Raw genomic sequence first — 15,349 nt, 5'->3', positions numbered from 1 at the left:
GCTTACCACTTCTGGGAGGCAGGCCTGGCTAATTAGGGGGCAGGGCAGTATGGGATACTATCCTGCAGGTGCCCACGGCCTGCATCGCCGTCACAGAGCTGCTGCCGCTAGCAGCTTACCACTTCCGGGAGGCAGGGCTGGCTAATTAGAGGGCCGGGGCAGTATGGGATACTATCCTGCAGGTGCGCAAAGCCCGCATCGCCTCAGAGCTGCCGCCACTAGCAGCTTACCACTTCCGGGAGGCAGGCCTGGCTAATTAGGGGGCCGGGGCAGTATGGGATACTATCCTGCAGGTGCCCAAGGCCTGCATCACCCTCACAGAGCTGCCGCCGCTAGCAGCTTACCACTTCCGGGAGGCAGGCCTGGTTAATTTGGGGACCGGGGCAGTATGGGATACTATCCTGCAGGTGCCCAAGGCCTGCATCACCCTCACAGAGCTTCCGCCGCTAGCAGCTTACCACTTCCGGGAGGAAGGCCTGGCTAATTAGGGGGCAGGGCAGTATGGGATACTATCCTGCAGGTACCCAAAGCCTGCATCACCCTCACAGAGCTGCCGCCGCAAGCAGCTTTCCACTTCCGGGAGGCAGTCCTGGTTAATTAGGGGGCCGGGGCAGTATGAGATACTATCCTGCAGGTGCCCAAGGCCTGCATCACCCTCACAGAGCTTCCGCCGCTAGCAGCTTACCACTTCCGGGAGGAAGGCCTGGCTAATTAGGGGGCAGGGCAGTATGGGATACTATCCTGCAGGTACCCAAAGCCCGCATCGCCTCACAGAGCTGCCGCCACTAGCTGCTTACCACTTCCGGGAGGCAGGCCTGGCTAATTAGGGGGCAGGGCAGTACGGGATACTATCCTGCAGGTACCCAAAGCCCGCATCGCCCTCACAGAGCTTCCGCCGCTAGCAGCTTACCACTTCCGAGAGGCAGGCCTGGTTAATTAGGGGGCCGGGGCAGTATGGGATACTATCCTGCAGGTGCCCAAGGCCTGCATCACCCTCACAGAGCTGCCGCCGCTAGCAGCTTACCACTTCCGGGAGGCAGGGCTGGCTAATTAGGGGGCCGGGGCAGTATGGGATACTATCCTGCAGGTGCCCAATGCCCACATCGCCCTCACAGAGCTGCCGCCGCTAGCAGCTTACCACTTCCGGGAGGCAGGCCTGGTTAATTAGGGGGCCAGGGCAGTATGGGATACTATCCTGCTGGGGCCCAAAGCCCGCATCGCCCTCACAGAGCTGCCGCCGCTAGCAGCTTACCACTTCCGGGAGGCAGGCCTGGCTAATTAGGGGGCCGGGGCATTATGGGATACTATCCTGCTGGGGCCCAAAGCCCGCATCGCCCTCAGAGAGCTGCTGCCGCTAGCAGCTTACCACTTCCGGGAGGCAGGCCTGGTTAATTATGGGGCCGGGGCAGTATGGGATACTATCCTGCAGGTACCCAAAGGCCGCATCGCCCTCACAGAGCTGCTGCCGCTAGCAGCTTACCACTTCCGGGAGGAAGGCCTGGCTAATTAGGGGGCAGGGCAGTATGGGATACTATCCTGCAGGTACCCAAAGCCCGCATCGCCTCACAGAGCTGCCGCCACTAGCTGCTTACCACTTCCGGGAGGCAGGCCTGGCTAATTAGGGGGCAGGGCAGTACGGGATACTATCCTGCAGATACCCAAAGCCCGCATCGCCCTCACAGAGCTGCCGCCGCTAGCAGCTTACCACTTCCGAGAGGCAGGCCTGGTTAATTAGGGGGCCGGGGCAGTATGGGATACTATCCTGCAGGTGCCCAAGGCCTGCATCACCCTCACAGAGCTGCCGCCGCTAGCAGCTTACCACTTCTGGGAGGCAGGCCTGGCTAATTAGGGGGCAGGGCAGTATGGGATACTATCCTGCAGGTGCCCACGGCCTGCATCGCCGTCACAGAGCTGCTGCCGCTAGCAGCTTACCACTTCCGGGAGGCAGGGCTGGCTAATTAGAGGGCCGGGGCAGTATGGGATACTATCCTGCAGGTGCGCAAAGCCCGCATCGCCTCAGAGCTGCCGCCACTAGCAGCTTACCACTTCCGGGAGGCAGGCCTGGCTAATTAGGGGGCCGGGGCAGTATGGGATACTATCCTGCAGGTGCCCAAGGCCTGCATCACCCTCACAGAGCTGCCGCCGCTAGCAGCTTACCACTTCCGGGAGGCAGGCCTGGTTAATTAGGGGACCGGGGCAGTATGGGATACTATCCTGCAGGTGCCCAAGGCCTGCATCACCCTCACAGAGCTGCCGCCGCTAGCAGCTTACCACTTCCGGGAGGCAGGCCTGGCTAATTACGGGGCCGGGGCAGTATGGGATACTATCCTGCAGGTGCCCAAGGCCTGCATCACCCTCACAGAGCTGCCGCCGCTAGCAGCTTACCACTTCCGGGAGGCAGGCCTGGTTAATTAGGGGGCCGGGGCAGTATGGGATACTATCCTGCAGGTGCCCAAGGCCTGCATCACCCTCACAGAGCTGCCGCCGCTAGCAGCTTACCACTTCCGGGAGGCAGGCCTGGTTAATTAGGGGGCCGGGGCAGTATGGGATACTATCCTGCAGGTGCCCAAGGCCTGCATCACCCTCACAGAGCTGCCGCCGCTAGCAGCTTACCACTTCTGGGAGGCAGGCCTGGCTAATTAGGGGGCAGGGCAGTATGGGATACTATCCTGCAGGTGCCCACGGCCTGCATCGCCGTCACAGAGCTGCTGCCGCTAGCAGCTTACCACTTCCGGGAGGCAGGGCTGGCTAATTAGAGGGCCGGGGCAGTATGGGATACTATCCTGCAGGTGCGCAAAGCCCGCATCGCCTCAGAGCTGCCGCCACTAGCAGCTTACCACTTCCGGGAGGCAGGCCTGGCTAATTAGGGGGCCGGGGCAGTATGGGATACTATCCTGCAGGTGCCCAAGGCCTGCATCACCCTCACAGAGCTGCCGCCGCTAGCAGCTTACCACTTCCGGGAGGCAGGCCTGGTTAATTTGGGGACCGGGGCAGTATGGGATACTATCCTGCAGGTGCCCAAGGCCTGCATCACCCTCACAGAGCTGCCGCCGCTAGCAGCTTACCACTTCCGGGAGGCAGGCCTGGCTAATTACGGGGCCGGGGCAGTATGGGATACTATCCTGCAGGTGCCCAAGGCCTGCATCACCCTCACAGAGCTGCCGCCGCTAGCAGCTTACCACTTCCGGGAGGCAGGCCTGGTTAATTAGGGGGCCGGGGCAGTATGGGATACTATCCTGCAGGTGCCCAAGGCCTGCATCACCCTCACAGAGCTGCCGCCGCTAGCAGCTTACCACTTCCGGGAGGCAGGCCTGGTTAATTAGGGGGCCGGGGCAGTATGGGATACTATCCTGCAGGTGCCCAAGGCCTGCATCACCCTCACAGAGCTGCCGCCGCTAGCAGCTTACCACTTCTGGGAGGCAGGCCTGGCTAATTAGGGGGCAGGGCAGTATGGGATACTATCCGGCAGGTGCCCACGGCCTGCATCGCCGTCACAGAGCTGCTGCCGCTAGCAGCTTACCACTTCCGGGAGGCAGGGCAGGCTAATTAGGGGGCCGGGGCAGTATGGGATACTATCCTGCAGGTGCCCAAAGCCTGCATCACCCTCACAGAGCTGCCGCCGCAAGCAGCTTACCACTTCCGGGATGCAGGCCTGGTTAATTAGGGGGCCGGGGCAGTATGGGATACTATCCTGCAGGTGCCCAAGGCCTGCATCACCCTCACAGAGCTTCCGCCGCTAGCAGCTTACCACTTCCGGGAGGCAGGCCAGGCTAATTAGGGGGCAGGGCAGTATGGGATACTATCCTGCAGGTACCCAAAGCCCGCATCGCCTCACAGAGCTGCCGCCACTAGCAGCTTACCACTTCCGGGAGGCAGGCCTGGCTAATTAGGGGGCCGGGGCAGTATGGGATACTATCTTGCTGGGGCCCAAAGCCCGCATCGCCTCACAGAGCTGCCGCCACTAGCAGCTTACCACTTCCGGGAGGCAGGCCTGGCTAATTAGGGGGCCGGGGCAGTATGGGATACTATCTTGCTGGGGCCCAAAGCCCGCATCGCCCTCACAGAGCTGCCGCCGCTAGCAGCTTACCACTTCCGGGAGGCAGGCCTGGCTAATTAGGGGGCCGGGGCAGTATGGGATACTATCCTGCAGGTGCCCAAAGCCCACATCGCCCTCACAGAGCTGCCGCCGCTAGCAGCTTACCACTTCCGGGAGGTACGTCTGGCTAATTATAGGGCCGGGGCAGTATGGGATACTATCCTGCAGGTGCCCAAAGCCCGCATCGCCCTCACAGAGCTGCCGCCGCTAGCAGCTTACCACTTCCGGGAGGTACGTCTGGCTAATTATAGGGCCGGGGCAGTATGGGATACTATCCTGCAGGTGACCAAAGCCCGCATCGCTCTCACAGAGCTGCCGCCGCTAGCAGCTTACCACTTCCGGGAGGCAGGCCTGGCTAATTCGGGGGCCGGGCAGTATGGGATACTATCCTGCAGGTGCCCAAAGCCCGCATCGCTCTCACAGAGCTGCCGCCGCTAGCAGCTTACCACTTCCGGGAGGCAGGCCTGGCTAATTAGGGGGCCAGGGCAGTATGGGATACTATCCTGCAGGTGCCCAAAGCCTGCATCGCCCTCACAGAGCTGCCGCCGCTAGCAGCTTACCACTTCCGGGAGGCAGGCCTGGCTGATTCGGGGGCCGGGGCAGTATGGGATACTATCCTGCAGGTGCCCAAGGCCTGCATCGCCCTCACAGTGCTGCCGCCGCTAGCAGCTTACCACTTCCGGGAGGCAGGCCTGGCTAATTAGGGGGCCAGGGCAGTATGGGATACTATCCTGCGGGTCCCGATGGCTCTAAAAGGGGCAGCACCTACTCTTACGGTGCCAACTCTGGAGGTAATAGTTGATGTCCCAGCACAGTAAATTTTCCATTGTTAAATTAATACTGCGTGGTGTTTATATAATTCTCACCAAATCAGTGTTACATTTAACACTTTACAGAGTGTAGTGAGTGTTGTTGTATAGTGTTAAGTTTTATTAGCTCTTATAGTGTTCAATTGACACCACAGAGTGTTAGATCACTGTAACTCCACCTCTTCCCAGATTCCAGGCCCATGTGCGTGACCCCTATCTGCCCCATTTAATGTGGACACCTCAGCCTTTTCTTATTATATACTCATTTTTTCTTGGCTCATTGCTGATTCTTTTGAAGATCAGAGAACTGTGTGCTAATAAGTTAAAGAAAGCCTTGATCTTCATGTCTTTTTCAGATTTTTTTTAATCCACCATAATGGTGTTGAATAAATAACTTAGAAAACAGTCACTGGGATGGATTTTGCTGGGGTCTGTTTTTGCAGGTTAGTCAGTGATTGGTGCTTTCTGTGGAGGCTCCCTAGAGCTGGACAGAGATGTCATGCTAAGACGGATGTGAAGGGATGACAATTCTCAGCTAAACTCTGTTCTGGGGAACGTGTCAGCATTGTATGCATTTGCCAGACAGAACTAATCTAAACTCCTTTGGGATCACACACCTACCATAGTCACTATACTCCGCATCTCTCCTCGCCCCTTGCGGGGTCCCCTTCGGCTCCGGCCTTATGGTCGCCTGCGGCCATAACCCTCACTCGCTGCTGTTCCCTCGGGCTCCCCATTTTCCCCCATCCTCTACCTTCCTGCCTCCTTGTTTTGTGCCTCCTGTTTCTGCTCCTCGTCCTCTGTGTCTCCCCCTTGGTCCCTGGGTTCCTCTGCTCAGTGTTTCCCTGGTGTCTCCTTTTGTGGTGCGCTTGTCTTCATTTCCCGTTCTGTGTCAGGTGTTATCCTGGCTTCTGCCGTTGTGTCTGTTCGTCCTGAATAAACCCCGTTTCCTGCACCTCTGTTGCCTAATCCTGCCTTGCTCACTCGCCCAGCACACAGATGTGACAATTACAGCCTCTGTTACTAGACTTGGCTGCTGTTGCTTTTTTCCAGTTTTTTAGTTTGCATATTTTAGGGCTATCAATAGATTACAATATTTAATTGTGATTAATCGCACAACTGTCCATAGTTAATCAAAAATTAATCGCAAATTAAATCATGAATTTATTCAACATTTACCGTAAAGGGATTTTTTCAGGTGTTAATATTCTTATCAATATTATAGTTGGTAAGGCATGATTGCTTTATGCAAATGTATGCATGTATTATTGGAAATCAATTACCAACAATAAACAACAACAAAGATTGGCCAAAGGTCATCAGAGACCCTTCATCACTTAAGAAAAACCCAACAACAGATCGGCACATTGACCTAGTAAATATTACATATTACTTAGTCATATAACTAAGTATAGATCAGAGATAGCAGCCTTTTTAAAGCAAAAAGCCATTTTATCCTAAATGTCTGACCCAAGATTGACCCTCAGCCAAGTTCGTTTGGCTCTGAAGTCGTCTGCCCTTCACTCTCCACCTCCCTACTTGTAACTGTGCTGACCGAGCAGCGCAAAATGTCCTCAGCACTCCGAACGCAGCTGGCTATAATATGTAAATCGGAGAAAATATAATAATTTTACGAAGATCTGGGAAGGTGTGGTGATGATTTACTACAAAAAGTATATTATTAGGAAGAATTAGGAATCCCAATAAACTTAATAAGCCTACATCCAATCTTGGACACTGAGAAAAACTCCGGAAACCACATCATTTGACCAGAGACATACTCAAGTAGAGAATGACTTTGAGGAAGATGAATTAGGCAGTTAAGACGTCACAGAAGCGCGCGACGGAGGGCCTCACTCATATATAGCTAAATAAATACCTAAATAAAAAATAACATTAACCCATAAATAAATTACTTATATTTATGATAGTATTATCATAATATAGTAAGACATGAAAATGCATCTATCATTCTGAGAAGAGCCGCAACCTGGTATGGTATTTAAGACCAGATGTACTTTGGTGGTAACTCATTTCACATCTACAGTAACTGCAAATAGCTTTGGTCTTGTCGATGGACCCATCTGACATAGTTTTGAGGCTGAACCTGCCATTCAAAATACCTTTTTCTCTGTTCATTATTTTTCCCGAGCTGCCATCTGACTCAACACACGTTAATGGCATCAAAAAAATTAGTCACGTTATAATGAATTCCCGTTGACGTGCTATTATTTGTTCTCTACCACCTTACAATATGTGGTTGTTTTGGGCAGGAGGGATGATGTGATGGTTGCCTCTAAAATAGAAGAATTGGCTGATTTTGGAGGAAAGGGAAACTATGGCCTGACTATAGACCCAGAGAGACATGCATGCTAGTCGGCTGTAACACTGCTACCTCTCAGTCCCCTTTGTTTTACGCTCCACAGAGGGGCTCATTTCCGAAACAGGTTCCTCCATTTTGTTGCTGATCGAGAGCAGATGATTCTTGCTGAGGTCTCTGTGAACATGAAAGGTAAATAAACACATAAAAACTACAATATCTAATGATCAACACTTTTACATAGAACTAGACGCTGTTGGAATGACAATAGTGTATTTCCCGCCTCATTTCTACTACAGAATCGTCTGAAACGTTATGTGTACATGTGGCAGGTCTAGTAGAATAAGGCAAAGATGAAATAGGAGACATATTATGCATTATCTGCGATGGGCTGCCCCCCCATCCTGGGTTGTACCCTGCTTCGTGCCCATTGATTCTGGGATAGGCTCTGGACCCCCCCCACGACCCAGTAGGATAAGTGGGTTGGAAAATGGATGGATGGATTGATTATGCATTATTATGCAAATATTGGCTCAATGGTATGTACAGGTATTTATTTATCATGCACAAAATATAGGTTTGATTGATTATAACCCCGTCTTTCCACCATGAAACTGAATGCAACTTTGTGTTGCTACTTGCAGGGGAGTTTCTAGCTACTGAAAAGATCAGGGACTAAGTCAAGTTTACCTGGGGCTGGAGTGTTTTTGTTTTTGAAGGAATATCGACATTGAGGCTAAAATACTCTGTGTTCAGCTGAAAATACTATATGCCTGAGTGATCAGACCTAACAACGCCCACGGCGCATTGTCAGATATGGAAAAGCGTTTTCAGGTTTGAATATAACATATATTATGCTTTATTACAGAGATTTGAGCAAATAAATTTATTACTGCAAAACCCTAGTATTCACACACATGCAAACTCATTCCGACAGCATCTTATGGAGCCCTGTACCACAGACCCTGTACCACAGACGGTCACAGACAGGGTTTGTTTTTCATGCACACGATGTACTACATCATACACTCAATTTAATTTATCATGCCCAGGAAATACTAAATCATGCTCACGAAATCCCTAAAACGTGTGCATGGTTTACTTTTCCTCACTGTTAGTGGCCCCTACAGGCTCTGTAGCATCTAGTTATCTGAACTGCTACTCCGTAAATGACTGATTAAATACAAAGCCCAGCCTGGGATTTAAAACGGCGATCTTTCGGTCACAGGCACTGACCTGCTACTACGTAAATGATTAAATACAGAGCCCAGCCTGGGATTTAAAACGGCGATCTTTCGGTCACAGGCACTGACCTGCTACTACGTAAATGATTAAATACAGAGCCCAGCCTGGGATTTAAAACGGCGATCTTTCGGTCACAGGTACTGACCTGCTACTCCGTAAATGATTAAATACAGAGCCCAGCCTGGGATTTAAAACGGCGATCTTTCGGTCACAGGTACTGACCTGCTACTCCGTAAATGATTAAATACAGAGACCCGCCTGGGATTTAAAACGGCCATCTTTCGGTCACAGGCACTGACCTGCTACTACGTAAATGATTAAATACAGAGACCCGCCTGGGATTTAAAACGGCGATCTTTCGGTCACAGGTACTGACCTGCTACTCCGTAAATGACTGATTAAATACAGAGCCCAGCCTGGGATTTAAAACGGCGATCTTTCGGTCACAGGTACTGACCTGCTACTACGTAAATGACTGATTAAATACAGAGCCCAGCCTGGGAAATAAAACGGCGATCTTTCGGTCACAGGCACTGACCTGCTACTACGTAAATGATTAAATACAGAGCCCAGCCTGGGATTTAAAACGGCGATCTTTCGGTCACAGGCACTGACCTGCTACTACGTAAATGACTGATTAAATACAGAGCCCAGCCTGGGATTTAAAACGGCGATCTTTCGGTCACAGGTACTGACCTGCTACTACGTAAATGACTGATTAAATACAGAGCCCAGCCTGGGATTTAAAACGGCGATCTTTCAGTCACAGGTATTGACCTGCTACTACGTAAATGAGTGATTAAATACAGAGCCCAGCCTGGGATTTAAAACGGCGATCTTACGGTCACAGGTACTGACCTGCTACTACGTAAATGAGTGATTAAATACAGAGCCCAGCCTGGGATTTAAAACGGCGATCTTACGGTCACAGGCACTGACCTGCTACTACGCAAATTAGTGATTAAATACAGAGCCCAGCCTGGGATTTAAAACGGCGATCTTTCGGTCACAGGTACTGACCTGCTACTCCGTAAATGATTAAATACAGAGCCCAGCCTGGGATTTAAAACGGCGATCTTTCGGTCACAGGTACTGACCTGCTACTCCGTAAATGATTAAATACAGAGACCCGCCTGGGATTTAAAACGGCGATCTTTCGGTCACAGGCACTGACCTGCTACTACGTAAATGATTAAATACAGAGACCCGCCTGGGATTTAAAACGGCGATCTTACGATCACAGGCACTGTCCTGTTGAGTCACACACCTCACACAAACCAGCTACACTAAAGGCCTCCAGCTCCAGTCCCAGAGAGCAACTATCCGATAGGTTTTCTGTCCTACTTGGCTTCTGATGAGCCACAAGTTCTCAGGTACATTCCAGGAACAGGTATTTCAGGTATAACAGGTTTGGTGGAATTTACCTGAGAACAGTGACAGCAAGGCATTACATGGTCACGTCATTAAATAATGCTTTTGTGGCACAGAATGTATTTTGTGCATGAAAATGAGCGCTTGACACTTGGTGCCCCATAGAAGAGAGGCAAGAATTTAACTGCATGAACATTACATTCCAATGCGAAAATAAGACTCAATTAGATGAATTCTGCCCATTATATGGTGTCTGTGTGTGTTTGAAGTCCTTACAGATGCATACAAATTTATAGTAAATGATCTTATTCCAGGAAGGTAAATAGGCGTATCTTGTGTGGAAAAAGTCACCCTATGGGACTTTAGGGCTCCTTACCGTAAAGTTTCAAAATACTGTCTAGTTTATTCTCGTAGGGTCCCGCGCTCCATGTTTAGGCAACATTGTATTTAAGGCGAACTCATTTACTCCATGCAATCGGTTACAGTGTATCGAATTATAATCGTCTAATTCTGCTGTTATATCCCAGTATGTGTTAAACAGGGGCGGATTTAAGAGGCCACCACCCCACATCAAAATAATAAAAAAACAGTATTTTATTTTCAAAGGGGAAGCACAGAACAGACACGGTGAGGCGCGGCCGCCCCCATAAATATAACTGGCCCCTGATGGCCACCCAATCAAAATTTTCCGCAGACGCCGCAGGTTAAACATACTTATTTTATTAGTTGTATCTGTTGATTATATTCTTACCTTGCAATGCAAATGCCTTTGTATTATTCCAGAATCTTATTCGTGCTTTTTGGTGAAACTGGCTTTAAATCCCTTTCACTTTCATTTACAGAAAAGGAATTATCAGCTTCGTCCTGTGGTGCGGGTGTGGAGAATACCTGCCCTCCGGTAACTGACTAGCTGCACTTGGAGGGGGCGGGGGAATGTCTACTCAGGATCTCAGTATCTCAGGGACGGGGTGCCGGAGCGGCGCGCAGTAACAAGTGCGGCTGTTTAACACAGCGACCCCTTTTTCACTGGCTGCCGATTGGGCGTAAGTGTGTAGGGAAGATGAGGCTCCGTGTTGTCGATTGTACTGGCAGCGGGGCGGGTCGAGCTTTGAAGCCGGGGCTTGTGGTCGGTGTGTCACAGCGGGGCGGATCCTCTACCGGGGACGCTGGTGATACTTCATTCCAGGGCAAGTTAACGTCCTTTAAAAAGCCGAACTTCATGTGAATGTGTATGTGGCTGTGCGTTGATGAGGTTTTTAGGCTGCGGCAGTACGTGTGTTGAGGGCGAGGAAGGATAGTTTTTTTACGGAAGTCTGTAGAGGACATGCATAAACTTTTTTTTTCACGAGAAAAATAAGTGACCTCGAGATAACGAAAAGAAAAAAAAATATGTATGTCCTCTAAAAGACTTCCGTAACTTTTAGCAGTGTGCAGTGCCTATTTCCTTGACTAGAGTTTGCAGTGTTAAGAAGGTGACACCTTGTTAGGATTTTCCGGTCCACCTTAAATGCTGCGCAGCCGAATGCAATGACGTGATGGCGCCTGACTCATTTACCGAGACTTACCTTCAGAACTTCATTGGGCTTTCGATTCATTGTAATTGAATTGACTTGTTACCACTTTGAGGAAAGTACATATCTGGGCATTTTCAGTAATAGTTTGTGTGTACTCTATTAAAAAAAAAAAAGAGAGAGACAGAGGAACGCAAACTCTGAGAAACACAATTCTGAATTATCTGTCCGTCTCTGTAGCTTATAATTCTACTAATGAACAAAAATGTTTATCCTTAGACGCAATATACCATTGTACTGAAATGTTTTATTACATACATTTTATTATGTTCTATTATTATGTTCATATTATTATGTTCATTTTATTATGTTATTTTATTATATAAAACTGATTTCTTTTGATGCATGGCCCACAATTCATGGAGCAAAGGCCTTAAATGCTGTAATGTAAACACTTCCATACAGACGCCAGTATGAACAAAATACTGTGATTAAATGGAAATTTACTTAAGCATGATAAAAAATGACTTCTGAAAACAATAACATCTATTTATTATTAACCATTAAAAGGTCTGATGTGTCTTTATATCTGTACTGGTTTTCATTACTTTACCATATTCAAGCAAAAGACCAAGAGCCTAAACATTTTCATGACAGAATATGGCATCTAAACACAAATATCACTTCTTATAAGGTTAATATTATCCAATATTTTCCAAGTAGAATCTCTGGAGTTTAAAGGGTTTTTTTGACACTAAAAGCATCACTTCAGTATGATGTCTGAAAGTGTTTTTTTCTTGTAAACAGACGGGTCCAAAGTTGTTTTCACCATTACATCATTCCTCATGTTCACATTTGGTGACATTTTTTGACAAATTACAGACAGGAACTAAAGGGATTTTCACCTTCATATCCAGCTGGATCATAGCTAACACAGACATTGGTTGTCATCATGCGATGATTCCCAGACAGGAGTTCAAGGGGTGCGATGGGCTGGCCCCCCATCCTGGGTTGTTCCCTGCCTCGTGCCCATTGCTTCCGGGATAGGCTCCGGAACCTCCGCGGCCCAGTAGGATAAGCGGTTTGGAAAATGGATGGATGGATGGATGGAGTTCAAGGGGTTAAATGCTTAACATGTGCACTAACACAACACAAGTAGTACTTAGTTAAGTATTAGCAGATAACAAGCCAGCATTCATATTTATTGGCATTACTTTGTTATATAGTATTCTTGGGTCACTAACCTGTCTACATCTTCAAATTTATCATGACGGGAAATACCAGAGAGCTGTCTAATGGTATCAGAGACAACATTGTTTACCTTCACAAAGGTGGAATGGGTTACATGACCATCAGCAAGCAGCTTGGGGAGAAAGTGACAAGTGTTGGTGCAATTATTTGCAAATGGAAGAAAGACAAAAATAACTGTCAATCCCCCTCGGTCTGTGGCCCCAAGGAAGATCTCATCTTGAATAGCATCAATGATCTTAAGAACGGTGAAGGATAACCTCAGAGCTACACAGGAGGAACTCGTTAATTATCTCAAAGCAGCAGGGACCACAGTCACCAAGAAAACCATCGGTAACACATTATGCCGTTATGGTTTGAAATCCTGCAGTGCTCACAAGGTGCCCCTGCTCAAGAGGGCCCATGTTCAGGCCCGTATGAAGTATTCCAGTTGTTACGATCCTCAGTCTAGGGTTGAGGACCATCAGAAAGGTAAAGGGAAAGGAGAGGGGTAAACGAGACAACCAGTTTTTTTGTATATTTATTCACAAAGACTTTCACAAACAATAGGGTAACAGACTTCGGGAGTGACACAGCCAAAACAATAAACAAAACAGTGCTAACGGACGAATTCCAAACTAAGCTAATTCTAAACGAAAAGAAAAGACGAGAAAACGAAATGACACAGACTAATCCTAACTCCCTAACCAAAACACACAGTAAGCCACACGTACGCAAAACAAAACAGCAGTCACTCCCTACGCACTTAAAAGAAACGAACATACAGGAAACACCAAAGCCGAAACACAGTATCCGAGGGCGAGGCACAGAGAGTAGTCAGGAGGAAGGCAAGAGATCCAAAACCAGGAGTCAATCAAACCGAAGGCAAAGGTACAGAAAGGGCAAAGCAAAAGTCGAAAACCAGGAAACCAAAAACTGTCATAATCAATCCATCAATCAATCCAAAAGAACGCAAGCAAACCAAACACAGCAACAATGAGCAGAGCTGCCGCCACTTTCCCGCCACGGCTTTTTCAATCATAGAAGCGGAAGCGAAGCTCGGGGCGTGGCCAGGTCCGGGAGGCGGAGTCGAAGGGAGCTGGGCGACGATCAGGATCGGCAGGGCAACCCCTCCCCTAAACCTTACGGCACGTAACACCCCCCCACACAAGAGGGAACCTGGCCGGTGTTCGCAATCCTCCGCAATTGAGGGCATACAAAGTAATAAGCGGAGATTCAAGAAAAACCGATAGTCATGAGGAACCGGGCGTCGGCTTCGGGAGAGGGCGTCAGCCACGAGGTTAGTGACCCCCTTTTTATGTACGATCTCTAAGTTAAACGACTGGATGAGGAGAGCCCAACGCATTAACCGCTGGTTATCGTTACACATCCGAGCGAGGAAAACCAAAGGATTGTGGTCTGTATACACCACCACCGGACGAGCACTGTACCCCTACATCCCCTACATATACCTCAAAATGCTAAAAGAAGGGCTAGGGCTTCCTTCTCGATCGCGCTATACGCTAACTGGTGTTTTAAAAGCGTCTTGGAGAAATTGTATATAGGATGGTTCAACCCGTGACTGTCTTCCTGCAGGAGGACGGCACCAGCACCCAATCCACTGGCATCCACTTCTAACTTGAACGGTTTGGCGAAGTCGGGGGCAGCTAGGACGGGGGAACTACTCCTGAATAACAACAACATAAGAACATAAGAACTATACAAACGAGAGGAGGCCATTCGGCCCATCAAGCTCGCTTGGGGAGAACTAAACTAATAGCTCAGAGTCGTTAAAATCTTATCTAGCTCTGATTTAAAGGAATAATTCCAGTGAGGCTTAGAAAAATGTGGTCAAATGAGACCAAAATCAAGCTTTTTGGCTTTAACTCTACTCACCGTGATTGGAGGGAAAAGAATGCTGACTATTACCCCAGGAACAGCATCCCTGCTGCCAAACATGGAGGTGGAAGCATTATACTTTGGGGGTGTTTTTCTGCCATGGATACAGGATGGCTGTACCACATTAAAGGAAAGATGGACAGGGCCATGTACCATAAAATCTTGGATGAGTACATCCTTCCTTCAGCCAGGGCCTTGAAAATGCAGGAGGGTCTTCCAGCAAGACAATAACCCTAAACATACGGCTAAGATAACAAAGGAGCGGTTCAAGAAGAAGCACATTAAGGTCACGGAGTAGCCAGTCTCTGAACCTTAATCCCATAGAAACCAGAGAGCGGCAACCTAACATCCTTAAAGATTTCAGAGATCTGCAAAGAGCAGTGGATGAATATTCCTGCTGAGCTGTGTGCAAACCTGGTGACCAACTACAAGAGACTCTGACAGCTGTGCTTGCCGACAATAGTTACTCTGCCAATACCCGGAGGAAACCCCACGACGACATGGGGAGAACATGCAAACTCCACACACATGTAACCCAGGCGGAGACTCGAACCCAGATCCCAGAGGTGTGAGGCAACAATGCTTACCACTGCACCACCATGCCGCCCCCTGTGCTAATAATAATTATAATAATTATTCCCTGTGAGTAAATTCTGTTCACACCTCCCCCAACTTGCCCCATCTTATGGGGAAGATGATGGTGCAGGAGGTAGTGCTATCGTTTAGTAACCAGAGAGTTGCAGGTTCGAGCCCTGGTTCCTCCTGACCCCATCAAAGTGTCCTTGAGCAAGACACTGAACCCCAAATTGCTCCCGGCGTGCAGGTTGGCGCCTTGCATGGCAGCCTCTGCCTCCGGAGTATGAATGTGTTG

General features: G+C 49.2%; 1 protein-coding gene and 1 long non-coding RNA gene across 7 annotated transcripts in view; one reads left to right on the top strand and one right to left on the bottom strand.

Moving 5' to 3' along the window:
* The window catches only part of LOC125722166 (NACHT, LRR and PYD domains-containing protein 12-like), a 173,370-nt gene extending 162,435 nt beyond the window's left edge, over positions 1-10,935 (bottom strand). For 3 of the 6 annotated variants that reach the window (XM_048998337.1, XM_048998340.1, XM_048998342.1), the window contains exons 1-2: positions 10,593-10,935; positions 7,301-7,402 (exon numbers count right to left, since the gene is read on the bottom strand). In XM_048998337.1, coding sequence (XP_048854294.1) covers positions 7,301-7,362 — 62 coding nt within the window. In that variant the 5' untranslated portion in view covers positions 7,363-7,402; positions 10,593-10,935. The remainder of the gene's footprint in view (positions 1-7,300; positions 7,403-10,592) is intronic. The other 3 variants (XM_048998346.1, XM_048998338.1, XM_048998343.1) reach the window with 3 other exon arrangements.
* LOC125722214 (uncharacterized) lies at positions 8,149-9,763 on the top strand. Its single transcript, XR_007386212.1, has 3 exons — positions 8,149-8,684; positions 8,762-8,919; positions 9,001-9,763. It is a non-coding gene; the product is annotated as an uncharacterized LOC125722214 (long non-coding RNA).
* Positions 10,936-15,349: the final 4,414 nt, after the last annotated feature.

This window comes from Brienomyrus brachyistius, unplaced genomic scaffold (genome assembly GCF_023856365.1).
Source record: "Brienomyrus brachyistius isolate T26 unplaced genomic scaffold, BBRACH_0.4 scaffold37, whole genome shotgun sequence".
Lineage (NCBI taxonomy): Eukaryota > Metazoa > Chordata > Actinopteri > Osteoglossiformes > Mormyridae > Brienomyrus > Brienomyrus brachyistius.
The sequence above is the reverse complement of the archived record's forward strand: the minus strand, read 5'-3'. Positions and strand labels throughout refer to the sequence as shown.